This window comes from Aulostomus chinensis, chromosome 1 (genome assembly GCF_037954235.1).
Source record: "Aulostomus chinensis isolate RoL2024-O1b breed Wild chromosome 1, RoL_Achi_v1.0, whole genome shotgun sequence".
NCBI lineage: Eukaryota > Metazoa > Chordata > Actinopteri > Syngnathiformes > Aulostomidae > Aulostomus > Aulostomus chinensis.
Window position 1 is genome coordinate 65,366,420 of NC_141320.1, and position 15,480 is coordinate 65,381,899.

General features: G+C 48.2%; 1 protein-coding gene across 4 annotated transcripts in view; it reads left to right on the plus strand.

Moving 5' to 3' along the window:
- The window catches only part of LOC147272775 (nck-associated protein 5-like), a 109,632-nt gene that overhangs the window by 6,540 nt on the left and 87,612 nt on the right, over positions 1-15,480 (plus strand). For 2 of the 4 annotated variants that reach the window (XM_086201297.1, XM_086201246.1), the window contains exon 2: positions 323-425. In XM_086201297.1, coding sequence (XP_086057423.1) covers positions 323-425 — 103 coding nt within the window. Of the gene's footprint in view, positions 1-215; positions 234-322; positions 426-10,927; positions 11,106-15,480 lie in introns of those variants that run through there. The other 2 variants (XM_086201263.1, XM_086201252.1) reach the window with 2 other exon arrangements.

Sequence of the window (15,480 nt, forward strand, 5' to 3'; positions counted from 1 at the left end):
TTGGAGAGGCCTACAAAAACAAAGGGCTGAAGCTCGGGGTTGGGTTTTTTGGAGAGCGGGACGCCTGGGTGAGAAGCAGCAAGATCTAGCTGGACTTGGGCAATACTCCCTTAGTGCTTGAAAGTTTAAGGAACAGCTGAAATAGAAAGCGGATGGAATACCGGGAGGAGGGCGGGGGCTGCTGCTGCGGCTGCGTGACGCTCGCAGACTTGGACTCTGATCTCGTGTAAAAGGTGAAAGCCTGTTAGAGAAGAGTAGGAACGTGACCTGTTGGACATGAGGTTGTTGACTTTCTCCACTCCTCCCCTTTCCGTCCCCGCAGGCCTCCCCAGGTGTGTGGATCGCTGCCAGGCCGAAGGACCATGAACAAACACCTGGAGAGGAGGGAGCAGTTGAAGAGGTTGTCCCTGGACAGCAGCCTGCTGGTAAGTACTGTCATGTTTACTTCGAATATTTCTGATTCTTTAAAAGCCTCTAAGTTTGATCGGGCTGCAGAAGGGATCGCAGCCGAAGCTCTCCAGGATGTGCTCTTAAAAGAAAATCCCTCACTTCCTATGTCTACACAAATGTTTCCCACGAAAGATCCACTCATGTCTAAAGTGTTTAGAGCAAACAATGTAGCGTCAGTCAGTCAGACAAAGTCAGAGATGCATGCATCCATGTGTCAAACAGCCCCCCGCGAGTGTGTGTGTGTGTGTGACTGTGAAGAACACCGTGGCGGCGGGTGATTGACAGGCTTATCTGTATGCTGGTGGGTTCTGGTGAATCACAGCAGTGGAAACTTGTTTTGGCGGAGGGTTAACTGAAGGTGAATGTGCATGCAAGTGCCTCTTTGGAATGTCAAGTGCAGTCATATACTGTGTTGTGTCTGCAAGGGAGTAAAGAAGGGCCCACCGCGCGTGCGCGCGCGCGCGCACACACACACACACACACACACACACACACACACACACACAGTGTGCTTGCTGCACTGGAAATAATAAATCAAGAAGCTTAAAATAGCCTAATAGGAAATGTCTGTGAGGATGCCGTCGTTTCAGAAGGCAGCTGGGTGACAGATCAGGAGGTTCTTGGGTTTTTTTCTTTTACAGTTAGAAACTAACTCCGAGACGATGAGTGGCCCTTCCTGCTTTTAAATTCACAACCTTTACCTTTATGCCCTTCTTTTTGTGTTTCCCGTTCATGTGAGCCGTACGGCCGCGTGGCGTGTATATTCAGCTTGGTTTTCTCCCCTTGCGGACGTCCGGCTCCTCTCGCTGCGTCTCAAAAGAGCCTCTGTCAAATGTAGGACAACAGACAAAGCAAGAAATTCGATTAGAAACAGCTGATTACAAATGAACTTTTAGAATCCAGCGAGCGCCGGAGAGTTCCAGCAGGATGGAACGTCTCATGAGAGTGGAGGAGAGGGGTTTCCAGAGCTTAACGTTCTTGACCCTCAAGTTGACTCCCACTAATATTTACAGGGATTTTTGCTCAATAAGGATCTTGATATATATTTTTGGGTTGAGGCTGTATTTTTTTTTTTGTGTCTCTTCTTTGGTTTTTAACCCCCCCCCCCCCAGCAAATTCACATGATTTCTCAAAAAAAAAAAAGATGGTTAAAAATGAAAAAAGTTGCAAGAAACTGGAACAAAACAGAACTTTTAGAAGACAAGAAAACTCTTTTTGAGTGAGTTTTGTTTTGTTTTTTTGGATGAGCGGCACTGTGTACTTTTACTGCTGCGGTAGCCTTGAGAGTCCCATGCTGTCCCTCTTATTGGATCATAAAAGGCTGGTGGACCTTCGTCCATCACCCTCATTTGCTGCTTTGTTATGTGATATCTCCGGTTGCTTAATTTGGCTCCGCAGCGACCTGATTTACTGTGAGAATGAAACTAGGTCATATTTGTGATATGGTTTTATGATTCAACGTGCTCACATTTGTCCATTCAACTATCCATGCATGCCTTTTTCTGCCCCCCCCCCCACACTCATTTCTGCTTCTGCACCACCACTCGCATCTCTCTCTTCCTAATGATGTACTCTCACTCTGGTAGCATAAGGCTGCTTTAATAGTGGGACACGAGGGAGCCTGCAGCGTTTTGGTGCAGGTCCAGCAAAGCTCTGGTGCTAACGTGTGTGTGTGTGTGTGTGTGTGTGTGGAGGAAAATTACACGTTTCCTCTGTTCCAGGTAAATTTATATTTAGTCACTCAAAAATGCACCCATATATTCAGGATGGCCAGAACATTCCTGAGTCCGTCCCGGGGTCTACGGCCCAAGGTCAGGGGAGCTATAACTCTGTGCTTCCAAGTAACATCTGAAGATAGCGAGGTGAGGAAGGTCGCCAGTGCGGTTTAGTCCTCATGGCTCCTTCAGAATAAGGTAGCGTGTCCCTGGATAAAGGTGAGCTGGCAAGCTGTAAAGCTTTGTTTTGACTGATGAGGTGTCAGAACTGGTCCCGCGTGTGCTTTGAATCCTGTTCCCTGGGTCCAGCTGTGTGAAAAAGACCCAGAGACTCCTTGGTTTCACTTTCACCGCCTCAAGAGTTCAGCAGGTTTCCTCGCCAGCGTGCGGCGTGTTGGATTCCGGAGGAGTCATACGGAGTCAGTGTGGACAGAGGCTGAAGCGTGTTGCAGGTGATGAACAGATTTGCTTCATGCAAACGTGTTGGCTGTGAAATGGGGGGAACTACGACGTGCCACACAGGATCAGTGGTAACTGTGATAAGTCCTGTGTGGGATCTGCCACAGACGCAGGCAGACGACTTTTTTATTCAAAGAGCGCAGGGTCACAGGACACGCTGGCAAAAACAAGGCAGCCGTGACGTACAACGACTTACGAAGCACGGCAGTGACGACGGCAGTGGAAAGACACGGGGCTGGGGAGGAGCTGACTGGACGGACGGGACTCAGGTGATCTCACAAAAAAAGAAAACAAACATAAAATAAAAGAAGACCCGTGAGAGGTGAACTTGCCAAAAAAACAAAAAACAACAGGAAATGACTAAAACAGTGACACTGGAAAAATGTGAAAATCAGCCACTTAATTTGAGGCTCCTGAGATTATGTTTGTCTATAAACTCAGACCAGGGTCTTTATCATTCCAGCGCTGATGGGGGACATGATGTCTCAGGCCCTCCTGGCCCCGCTGGCCCTGGCACAGATAAACCCACTAAGTCCTGTAAACAGTCTCTTTCCTGGGAGGATATGAGCCTCAGATACATTTATTTATTCAGGCATCTGAGAGACCTCGCGAGGCGGCTTCTGACATTCCATCAGACCAGAGCTTTTATGTTGTGGTTTACCCTCTGTGTCATCGGTGCGCGAGTTCCACGTCTGCTAACAATGCCCTTTAGGTAACGTGGCGAGTGACCTGCGCTGATGACCCTGCGTGACACGGCGAAGTGCTCAGTCACATGAGGACTCTTCATCTGCAGAACGCTTGGCCTCCTTTTGTGGTTTTCACACACTTGAAGCGTCCCGTGTGTTTTGTAGGGTGATGAACGAGAGTTTTTCCACGGGGGGAGGGAAGCCCCAGACACATTTTCAGTTCACGCTAACACACAAAACCAGAGACAAAGTACCATATGTCAGCTGAGGAGCAGGTAAAATATTCATGCGTGCTCCTCTTTGGATAGATTACATGGCCTAGCTTAAGCCTCTATCAATCGTCGAAGGGTAATTTGGCAAGCGGAGGGCTTGGATGTCGGTCCGGACCACCACCTCACACATCTATAATGCATCCAGCCAACATATGTTTCCTCATTGTATGCCGGCGTGGTTGAAGGGAATTTTCTTGGGTGCTTCAAGCTTCAGGCTCCCTTCCAGTACAAGTCATTGACTTTATGTCTGTGTGTGTGTTCACGGCGGTTCAATAGAGTGAGGGACGTTATACCTTTAAGGGGGGGGGGGGCCTTAGTCAGCGTTATCTGCTTTTTATTGATGCATGTCATTCCAGCGTGACTCTCCTCTGACAGGAAGTAGGTTGGGCTGGACCGACTCATCTAGATGCAGCTCAGGAGCGAGCCGTGCGTAACTGGGGCACCATTTGCATTACATAACTGCAGTGTTGCTGGGTCGACTCCGTGCCTCTATTTATTTTTATCATTTGATGCCCGCCTGCGGTTGAGACGCTCTTCGTCATGCAGGGACGCGCACGCCCGGTGAGCCCGACGGCTGTGGACGGTCCGTGAGCTGCTGCTAGCTGCTGCCAGGGAGCTTTAACTAGGTCAGCGCGGAAGCTCTGTCAAGGGTCTGAGCTCTACAGTCGAGGCTGACGCCACTAAAAGTTGTGTGGAGGTGAAACGGAATCTGAGGAATCCAGTTCACCACCAAAACTTGAGGCGGCTAATTAATAAATATGAATGAATTCAGTGACATCACAGTTTTCTGACGCATAATACAAAGAACTTTAACGTTATCGCCACGTCGATGGAATCATACTTTCCTGGCGTCTCTTCAGCTGCAGGAGCTCATCAGGATTTCTCTTCCTATATGGCAACATTTTTTTGGTCAGAAGATGAGTTTAAAGCTTCTAGAACAACAAGAAGTAAGAACAAGAACAACACACAGCAACACACCCGTGTTGACGTATCACTGGGCGCAGAGCTGAACTGGGTCCACCTTTGAGGGCTCTGATCCCAACCACACAGCTTCTTTCAGGGATCCACCTTCTACCTCCAGGGTTCCGAGGGCTGGAACACACACAAGGATGCTTATTAGGTGGAAACATGGAAATATGAAGTACACCGGCTACGACAGAAAGTATAATTCCTGCACTGAAAATACCATTATAATAGAATATACGTTGGACATGTAAAATATTGATTTGCAGTGAAGTTCAAATAGATGGAAGTTCTTAAGTATCCACCTCTGGTTCCAGCTGTTGTAGAGAACAGGGCCCGGGTCCGAATCATCCCCTCGCTAACGGAAGCACATCAGTTGCCCCTGAGGTGATCGCCGAGGGGCGATGATGACACCAGACGCTCGGCGTGCTCTCGTGCACCTGGTTCTGTTCTGTTGATGATGGATTTCTGGTTTTGGACAGTGAAAACAGGCTCAGTCCAAAACCAACTCTTCTTGCAGTATTTTATTTGGACGCCTCTGGGAGCGAGACCACGTAGCGTGAGGGCGTGGAATCCTCTGACTAGGACTTGTCACAGCTTTCGAACCGGTCTAACCTGGTCATGACTATGATGCCAGCTCATCGCTGCCAGCACCGCTCTTGATCCGAACTACTTATTTGCTGAAACGTCCTTCCTCATCAAAGATGTGGCGTCCAAGGCATTTCCTCAAACCGTCAGCTCTTCAACCGGAGGATGCCGAAATTGGCGAGCCCTTGTTTTCTCTTCCTCACTCTTTTCCCTGCCAACATTCAGAATGTGTGCAGCAGTGCAATCATGCTTTGAGATAATTGATAACAAAAAAGGCCAAATTGAAAACACTCTGCGGGGGAGAGTTAATAATCAAGTGCTCCATATTACTGATTAAACGCTGGCTGCATAGTTGCGGCTTGTATTGAATACGCAGCATGTGGTCGTGCTTTCCTGTTTATCTCCAAAGTATTTGGTGTGAGCTAAATCCCCTCCGGCTTTTGTCAAACCTCCTATAAAGTCTTTTACGCGCTGATTCACTGCCATGTTTTTATATCAGGCTGCAACTTGCTTCACTGGTGAAAGTTAGACAATAAAATAGTCCCAGAAACAGACAAATTAGTTTGGTTTATGCTAAATTTAAGTGCAAATGAATGACACGGAGAGCCAGAATGGCTTGGCAAGACTGGATTTCCTCCTCCTCCTCCCCCCCGTCCTGTAACAGGAGAGAGAGAGAATGCAGATTGGACACATAAAACTACATAGGGGAGCAAATTGGATGGGAAGAACCGCTGACTCTAATCTGATTGGCTCCCACATCGTCAGGCAGACAAATGGAGAGGTTTGATATTATTACTGAGCAGCTCAAACTAATTGAGTGTAATTATACAGTAGACATCCATTGACAAAGCTGCGTGGGCCCCATTCTCACGCCATGATGCCAACTCTTGGTCTGGTTAGTGTGGTTCTGAGGCTGATTGGTCCATTTGGGTGTCAGCCAGTTACATAAAAAGATTTTCTCAGGGCAGCCGCCTCCTTTAGTCTCACACATCATCGTGAGGGTTTAAATCAAGTCTCTCTGCAGGGGAGTACCAGCCGCCGCCGGGGTCTGTGGCAGCTCCCTCAGCGTGCAGGTGACATACCACACATACCTGGATGGCGGCGTGGGTAGCCACGGGACCGCAGGGTGTGGGAACCCGGCAAACTCCGAGTTGCTTGCTAAGTTTGAGAGGCAGAGGAGATGGCATTTCTCTCCTGTTGTCTCATGGGAACCATCTTCCCTCCAATCTAGTCTGAAACCCAGAGGCTTCCCCCGTATCCAACCACACGCTGAGGATAACGCTAAACGGCCTCCATCCGCTTGTAAAATTGGTTTAATGATTGTCAAGGCTGTTTGGACATGAGGCACTCGTCTGTTTTTCCAACCTCCAAGTAGCCTGTGTTTTATTAAAGCAATTGTACAGTATTTTAGAGCTCTCCGGATCACGTGAAGTTATTAAAATCTTCTAAAAATATGAAAATGATGTCATTACATTTGTTTACAGGGATTAGAGTGGAGACTTTAGGCAATTAAAAGCCTCTTTCTCTGGCCCGGCCTTGAGAACCCTCTCCTGGATGCTAATGTGCGCTCAGGAAAGACCCTTTGCCTGCTGTAATCTTTATCGCTCCTAGCTTGACCACACCTCAGTGGATCGGAGGAGGCTTTTCCCAGTCGGCCTTTTGCTTTGTAGTGAGGACACTGAGTTTCTGATGCAGGGCCTGGTGCCAGCGCTCATTATTGGATGTCCGTTTCGTCCTCATCCAATGAGACCCTCCTTTGTGTCCTCTTGCGGGCCAATTGCGGACTCTCGTGTTCAAATCATGATGGAGATCAGAGTTGATACAGGGGCCGCGTGTGGTTTGAGTCACATGTATCATTCCCCAAATATTAGCGCCCGCACCAACCTCTATTCACTGTGTGGTTTCCCTCATAGAATCCAGCGCCATGCAGGGACACAAAGACCTTTTGAGAGGCCTGAAGTCTGCAGGGAAGGGCCAGAATAAAGTCCTCTCTCTGTGCCAGCGGTATCTCCCCACAGGACCAGACACTTGGAAACTCCTCCAATTCGCTTGCCAGATAAGAGTCGCGCAGTCGAGGAGAAAATTTGTTAGCGTTCGGCTTGTTGAGAAGATGATTGATGGTTTTAAAAATGACATTTTCACAGGAAATAAGGCTGCTGTTGCTCCAGGTTCTGTCATATCACACTAATCACATCTAATGAATAAGATGGCTTTCAGTGAGTACAAATCAGAAGCCTCAGTGCTGGCCTTGCTTTGAAGTAAACAGCACTCTGGAGTTTCCTGCCTGCAGCGGCCTGGAAAAACAGAGCAGTGATGCAATAACGCAAAGGCAATGATAAAACCTGTCCACGAACAAGTGAACCCATCAGAGTCAAAGTCAAATGATCCGCAACGCAACATTTATGCTTTTGTTCCAGGTTATTCTTTGGCTTCCCTGTGACAGTAGATCCAGGCTGGTCACCGGAGCCTATCCGGGGGTGTTAACCTCAACCACCTGGCATGGCAGCTCTACCTCAGGGATGTTTGTTTATCACATGCAGATGAGGCTCCATCATTGTATCCAGCTTTGGCACGGCAGGTTTGAGTCTGAACAAGGCAAAAGTAGCTAACAGGATTGGACGTGCAGATTAAGACCCCGATGGACAAGGAGAGGGAGATGTGGGGGCTGCATCTGCCATGTTTACAGTGGAGGCGGGATAGCCTCCTGGAAGAGAGGGTGTGGGTGTTAGAGGGTAAAAAGGTGGCGCGATGGTGTGGTGGTAAGTCCGTCCCGTCTATTCTTCGGCACAGTGGCTGCCCTGTGAGCACATCCCCCTCCAGGGGCGAGGAGCCAAAGCCTCAGCTGGGACCTGAGAGGGTTCTTTCACGGCGGAGTTTTAAGAGCGAGGCTGTAATGTTGATAGAAGCTGGATTGTTGTTGGGCTGTGCTGAGCTTTTCTCAGAGACAGTGTGACTTTAAAGCTAGTTAAAGCTGATATTAATTAAATTTCTTTGTCCGCAAAAGTTGCAAAAGTCGTGAACGTGTTTTTATATTTCCTTTATGTATTCATGTGCTACATTCGAGGCTTTAATGACACGTCTCCTCCTTCATGCAACAAGCCATAACCATCCTCCAATGACTTCCTGCCCAGTCCAGGGAAATATTTACATGCTTCCGCTCCACCACTGAGCAAATACCTACAGAGACCACTTGTAACATCTGATACGCGGCTCCACCTAAGTGCCGAGGCCCCTCGTGTTTGTTTTTGGTTGATTGATGACGGCCTAGCACATGTTTGTGTGTCAACATTTACATGTTGACATTTATATCAGCTTTTTTGTCCATGCAAATTAGCTCACGGGGGCGACAAGATGAGGATGTTTACCCTCATACGTGCCTGAGGACTCACAGAATCGACGCCCTCCGGGGCAGTCGCACCGGTCGGGCTTGCAGGGTGAGTTCCTACCAGGTGTTTACCGGGGAGTGCTGCTTCCTCACACCTGGTGACCTCTCTGTCTTTAAAGAGTTAGAGGTCAAACCTAAAATGGTTTAGAGGGTGAGGATGTGGTTTTATTCTGGCTCAGCACATTCTTGCACACCTTGATGCCTTAGCGGCTTGTAATTTGCAAATAGTTTCTAAATTGATGAATGATAGAATAATTGCTGGCACGGTGTCAACCAGAACAACAAACCTTAATTTATGAGGCTATTATTCTAACATAATCACACTGAAGAACTGACACATCATATTCACCGTACTCAGTCATTCTTCCTCGGATTGAATTTTCTGGCCATTCTTGACCGTAATCATTATTACATGAGTGTCACAATGCAGTTTCACTGACAAATGAAGCGTCGCTAAATTGCTCTGCTATTAAAATCGCTTGCTCTCTCAGCACTGCCATTCTCTTGAAATGGACTGCTTGACTTTCATTTAATGGTTTGTTTTCGCTGTCAGTTCAGGTATTCATGTGCAAAGCAATGGTGGGGCGAGCTGCACAATAGCTGAGGAGATAATGAAGGTTTAGGTGTGGCTTCAGCCGATGGAAAACAATTAGACTCTTGTGGCGAACTGCCAGTGAAGTGGTGACGATTTTACACCTGCAATACCTTGGCATGCGCGCATCTGCAATAAATTCCTGTGCGAGGTTCGTCCAGGCGCCTGCACATTGATGGGTGTGCAATCTCAGTTCTCGCAGGAGCACCACTTGCCACTCAGCTCCCATCAATCAAGGCGATGGCCACAGGTCACTCGCTCCCTCATCACTGTGAGAAAACGCGGCGTATATAGGTCAGCCGAGCTCAGAGACAAATGTTGTCACAATGTTTACATCGGAGGTGAGAAGCCAGGACTTCCACTCGGTGCAGTAGGAGCTGATGCTGCAGCTCGATGAAAGGCCTTGACTCATGGTGAAATAAACCACCATCATCTTGAAGTCAGAAGAGACGACATTCACCATCAGAACAGACCGAGAAAAGATGCCGCAGCTGCTTTATTAAGACACTCGGGCGGAGTTGTGGAGGCGTTAGACAGGTCTGAGAGCCGAGGCTCGGCTATGGAGGCCAACGCCTGGTGCGGCAGCAGCAGAGATGGCGATACAGGTGAAATGCGTATCACCTTCCTTTTTCATGGGCTGTTGAGGGCACGGGTTGGTCATGGGTCAACACTACCTGACGGTGACCAGAGATGGCTTGTAAAAGATTTCTGTACCAATTTGCCAGGCTACTGACCCAAATTAGTGCCAGGAAGAGGGACACTATTCAGGGTGTAACCTCCAACAGACAGAATCCTACGTTCAGCTCTTTCTACTAGATTGATGATTCCCGGCAGCGATTAGACGGGAGAGTTGGCCTCAGCTGTTGTAACATCAGCAAAGCCAGAGCACAAATGAATAGTGATTCAGCATCTGCACGTCCTTTTTCTCACCTCCTAAGTTTCCTTGGTGAATCATCTGGGATTTCCAGATCAGCTTTTTCAGTCTGAAGGAGAGAAATGTCATCCTGGGAAGCAGCTCGCTAGACTAAACCTGCAATCTGTGGCTCGCAGTACATTTCTGACTTCCCACTGCGAGGTCTGTTTCTGTTCTCCTATCACACGTTTGCTTGTCCAGTTAGTTGTTGGGATATTAACCTGTCATGTAAATGTAATTCACCAAAGCCGCTGATCAAAGCGGCCGCATCAAATCAACCGTTTCTGTGAAAAGACTGCAGATCAGCGCAAAGTGGTGTCGCGCAGCATATTTGATGTCAAACAGAAGCGCCGGGCTGTGGATGAGACAGGAGGAAAGACTCTTGAAGCACAGGGTCCTTTCATTGCTTGTTTGATGTCACTGCTGCGCTGCCAGTCAGCTGCATGAACGCACACGCTCGCGAACGCATTTCTTTGTGTGTTTCTTGCCAAGTTCTGTGCTTTGGATCAGGCTGAGTGGCAGCTCGTGGTAACGGTGGAGCAGACAGACAGAAGCCAGGGGTCCCAGAACCAGCCAACCAGGAGTCAGTTAGACACGTGTGAATGTTTTATGACTTTACACACATGCACAAATACCAGCCATTCAGCGCTTCACACACACAAACACATAAAAACACACACACACACACGGTCTCCTGAGCAGCGGTGGGTCTCGCCCAGGTGATTTAATCTGTCGTGACTTGCTGGTTAAATATTGACAAGAGCTGATGTGGCCTTGTTGAGGAGAGACAAAAATTCAGACGGGGCACTTGGCTGCCAAGGCTGCACGACTGCCTGCTGCATCATCATTCCAACTCACACACACACATACACACACCGCAGAAGGCAAAACACACACATGCACACAGTGGCAGGCAGCAGCTGAGACTCAGCAAGGGCAGAAGTGGGGAGCGAAGCGGAAGAAGAGGAAGGCGAGCAGACAAAAACGAGAGCGCCGGATGCAGGATGAGCCAGTTTGCGGACCACGGCGTCGTGTCCGTCTGCGGGAGGATCCGAAACGTTCCCCTGCTGGAGCTGCTGGCGGTGAGTTGCCCTCCAGTCCCCCTTCATCCCATCCAGACCTGCATCCGTGGAGGAGGTACAGTATATCTGGGGCAGGAGGCAGGCTGTCTGGAGCTGGAAGTAGGTCTGACTGTCTGATAATCAGGCTGGCCTCCAGTCAGCCCAAATCCAAAACCACCTCCATCGCTATCGCCCCAGACAGGAGACAGGAATTGCCCTGGGTTAGAGGTGCGGGGGTGGGGGGCGGGGCAAGCCAAAAAGCAGAAAGCGTGTGAAGTAGGACTACGTGCAAGTTTGGCGGATGGAAGCGGGATATCCACCTTTTTTGTTGCATGGTTGTTGTTACATTTTGACTCTTGGACAGTAAATAGAGAAGCTGTCTTTGACTCGTCTCGCGCGTTGGTTCCCTCCAGACAGAATCAATCAGGAACAGTTGCAGTCTTTCTAAATGCAGCTTTTAAAACAGGGTTTTTTTTCTGCTTTCCTACTTTGTTAACAGAATATTTAGGAAGCCGTTTAGACTTTTGGAGTGTTACTGTGTGTCTATGGGCTTCTGAGTGTGTTGTGCATCTCCAGTGTTCGTGTCCATGCTCCATATGTAGGTCACTAGCTGACAAGCTGCGACTACCACTAATTACAAGCAAGACTCCAGCTTGTTTCCAGTGTCCGATTCGTCTCCAGAAGGCTGGATTCAGGGGACCTGCCGGCCATCTGCACACGCTCACCCCGCGTGTCTGAGATGGATTGTGACATGTGAGACTTTATTTGTAAACTGCCAGATCACGTATGTGTATGATGGGGGAGAAAGCAGCACTTGAACGTGTGGCAACAGATCTAAAAATAGGATTGAGGATTTTTTTTTTTTTTTGAAAGCAAGGCGCTGATTCCTGACTGTGACTGTTGTGTTTTGCAGAGGGATGAGATATAATTATTATATCTTCCCTCTGGAATATTGAGATTTTGTTCATGCAGTTGTGCTTCAAGTCTTAAAGGTTGCATTTATTGAAAAAAATTGCTTAATTGAAAATCAGATTTTAAGAGGCGGGACTAGGAGTACGATTTGTGACATCACAAATAAATCAAACTGCACTTTAAAGTGAATTCCGTCATTTCTCTGTCTCCGTTGCTTTCTGTGCAGCCGAGCGTGTTCATAGCGCTGAGATCATGGATGTATCAGGAGGGTCGCGGCGTCGGAGGCGGGGTCTCAGTTCATCCGTGTTGAAAGTTGCTCAGTGGCGCGTGAAGTATAAAATTCTTGGCTTCCAGGTAGCACAGAGCTTGTGGATAACCCTTTCTGTATGTGCCGTTTGGGGATTTATTTGGAAGTAAATTTGAGGACTTCAGGATAGCGACGTTAATCAATGTTAAGAATGTTGCTGTTAGTTTCTGACAATGGAAGCGAATGGGGACCAGGAGGGAACCCACGGCGCCGTCCTCCATCTTGGTGCAGCATGTGCATGTTGCTATTGTAACATCCAGCTTATGTCACCTGGCATTGTAAAGAGAGAAAAGCCCTTAAAGATTCATGGCTCCCGAGGGACCGCCACACGAGGTAGTTCTTCTCCGAACGTTCCCAGAACTGGTCACTCGGAAAACGCGTAATTACCGAGCCAGAGGTGTTGTGCGGAAATCCAGAGGTTCTTAGCTTCTGTCGCAGCATGGACTCAATTACACAGACAAATGTCTCCGCCGAGCTCGGAGACTCCATATATCCTTTATCTAATTACATTAACAGGAGCTGGATAGTGACTAATGGCTCATGGAGAGGGAGGGGGGAACAAACGACGAGGGGCCGGAGAGGCCCGGGATGCATGATTGCATTTTTCCATCCTATTTCACTCTCTTGCTCTTCCCCATGCCCAGATCGCTCCCTGTGCTCCGTTTAGAAATCCCCCTCAAACCTCCACTCACACACTCACACACTGACCCACTGAGCCTTTTTCCAGCCTGTAGTACACTTCTATGTAGTAAAACACAACCTGGGATTTGTTTTTCTCTTTTCTTTTTCACTGTAATGGCGCGAATGTTGGCATTATTACTGCTGTTCTGCACTCGCCATCATATTTCTTTGTTGCCCATCCATACTGAGCCTCAGTAAAAACCAAAGCTTTGTCAAAGCCAGATTCTTTCCTGTTGACATTGCTTTTGCTGTGAATTGAATGAGAGCTTTATGTGCACCGAGGACACGAGTGAATGCAGAGTTTTATATCCGTCATGTTCTGTTTGGCATGCACGCCTTTTCTTTATTGTCCTCAGCCGGCCGGGGCAGCGCTTCCAAAATAAAAGCCTTCTCCACCTGCCTGTGGCCAAAAAAGAGTGCGTAATGCAAAAGCCACAGTTGCTCCTCATGTCATGCGCTTGAGTCATCGTGAAGCAAATCTCCGAGGAGGGCCATTAGTTCCCGCTCATTTCAAGATGGGATGTGAATTCACTTGCTGAATCCATCACATGTGGCGCTTCTTTTTTGGTCAAATGTACATCATCATCAGGTGTTTTTCTAACATTTGTCTTGGCTGCATTATGAGCATGACGTTGGAGTGTATTCTCAAGCTGGAAAAGGGACAAACATAAGTAAAAGTTGTCGAACGCTTTCTGGATCTTTCAATGTGCTGTTGATGGACACTCGTCCCGCAGCTGCAAACCATCACAGCTAATCTGGACGGTGGGACAACTCTGGGAGGAGAACCAAATGAAATCATTCCTTATTTCTCAATGGACCTCCAAAGTCCGACTGACGGATTGAACCGGCGCGCACACGACATCATTTGATGCGACAATGAAGGTCATGCTAACTTCCTTTGCGTGATTTTCTCTCCTCAGTAGAGTAGGGGGCCGTGCTGCTTTGTGACACAGAAGGAAACCTGCAGCTTCTTTAGCCTGATTTGACGGCTGAGCTGCAACTGAAAGAATGCAGGATAGAGGACGTGTGACACCAGAGGAAGCAAGGAAATATTAACTTCCTTTGAGTGAGTTGGAAGGTGCGGCTCCATCAGCAGCCTAATTCATGCAAATAAATAGCTGCCGAAACAACGTCCAGACGCGAAGGGCTGAAATTCATTTCCCTCGCAGGGTAGTGAAGCTGGTCCTCTGCTCAGTCGATGTGAGGGTCTGAGGGCAGAGGATGATGTTATGATGCCATGTGAAGCCCTTTGAGACAAACTGTTTGTGAAAACAGGCTCTACAGATAAAATTGCCTTGCCTTGCCTTGCTAGTTTGTACGATCGCTATCACCTGACGAAGAGCTCGGACTTGGCCATGACTCCTCGACACCATCTGGTCGCTGAGGTTCAGTAAACAGATGGCGACGGTCCGGCACTGAATTGTACAGATTCCAAGCAAATTCCACCTTTTTTAAATGAGTTTGTCCTGCGTTCATTGACTGAAGCAGGTAGCTTCCTGTTTGTGCTACCAGGCTGACACTGCACAGAGAGCAGCGCAGCAGTCTGCTGGCTCACATAAGTTTATGCTAATACTCCCCAGCTGCAACCTGCACCACCCTCCTGCTTCCCTGCCTTGCTTTCTGTCTCTCCCACACACACACACACACACACACACACACACACGCACGCACACTTACACACACACACACACACACAATCACACTAGCACAAGCCCCCGGGACAGTCACGGGAGGGCCGTGAAAAGGATGCCGAGATGATTAATTAACTCTGCCCTCATTTTGATACCGCCTTATTGGCTTTCAACTGCCGAATTTCAGCTTTAGAGCTTTGCATAGATTATCCTCCTCCCACCGCCACCACCAGCACCACCCAAAACAGACACACAAACACACTTCTCCAATATTGAGGTCATGTTGTTACTCATGCTATAGTGATTGTGCGACGTGGGTTTCCGGGCAGGTTGCGTGGTTCAGCAGAGAGTGAGGTGTCGTTTTGTGTTGAATGTTGGTTTTCCACTAATGAGCAAGACGCTGCTTTAACAGGAAGCTGCTGACAGACATATTGACCTCCAGTGTTTGTAGGACTAATTATAATTGTTCAGCTTGATTGTGGATCTAATGATATGCGAGCGTCTTTCACGTCAGCGCTCATTAATTTCCGACAACTACAAATGAAGCCTTGGCAAACAGTCCGACTGTGGTTTGGTGAATCATGCTGCTTTCATGTTTCGTCCTACCTGGCAGCTTTTCATGTTTTAGTTTCCTCAACTTAAATCACCAGTTTACTTTTTTAAATGCACCGACTGGACTTCCACCCCTCAGCAAAAATAAATCGCAGTGGCCAAAATTGGCGAATGTTGGAACGCACCAAAGCTTATGGATCGTACCATATTCACTCCCAGAGGTGGTAGCTCCCAGTCCGGCAGTGTACAGGATGTCTTCACCAGCCTGTTGGGCCGTTACCTCTAGGTAATGATAGTTTTGAGCCCAGGTGTA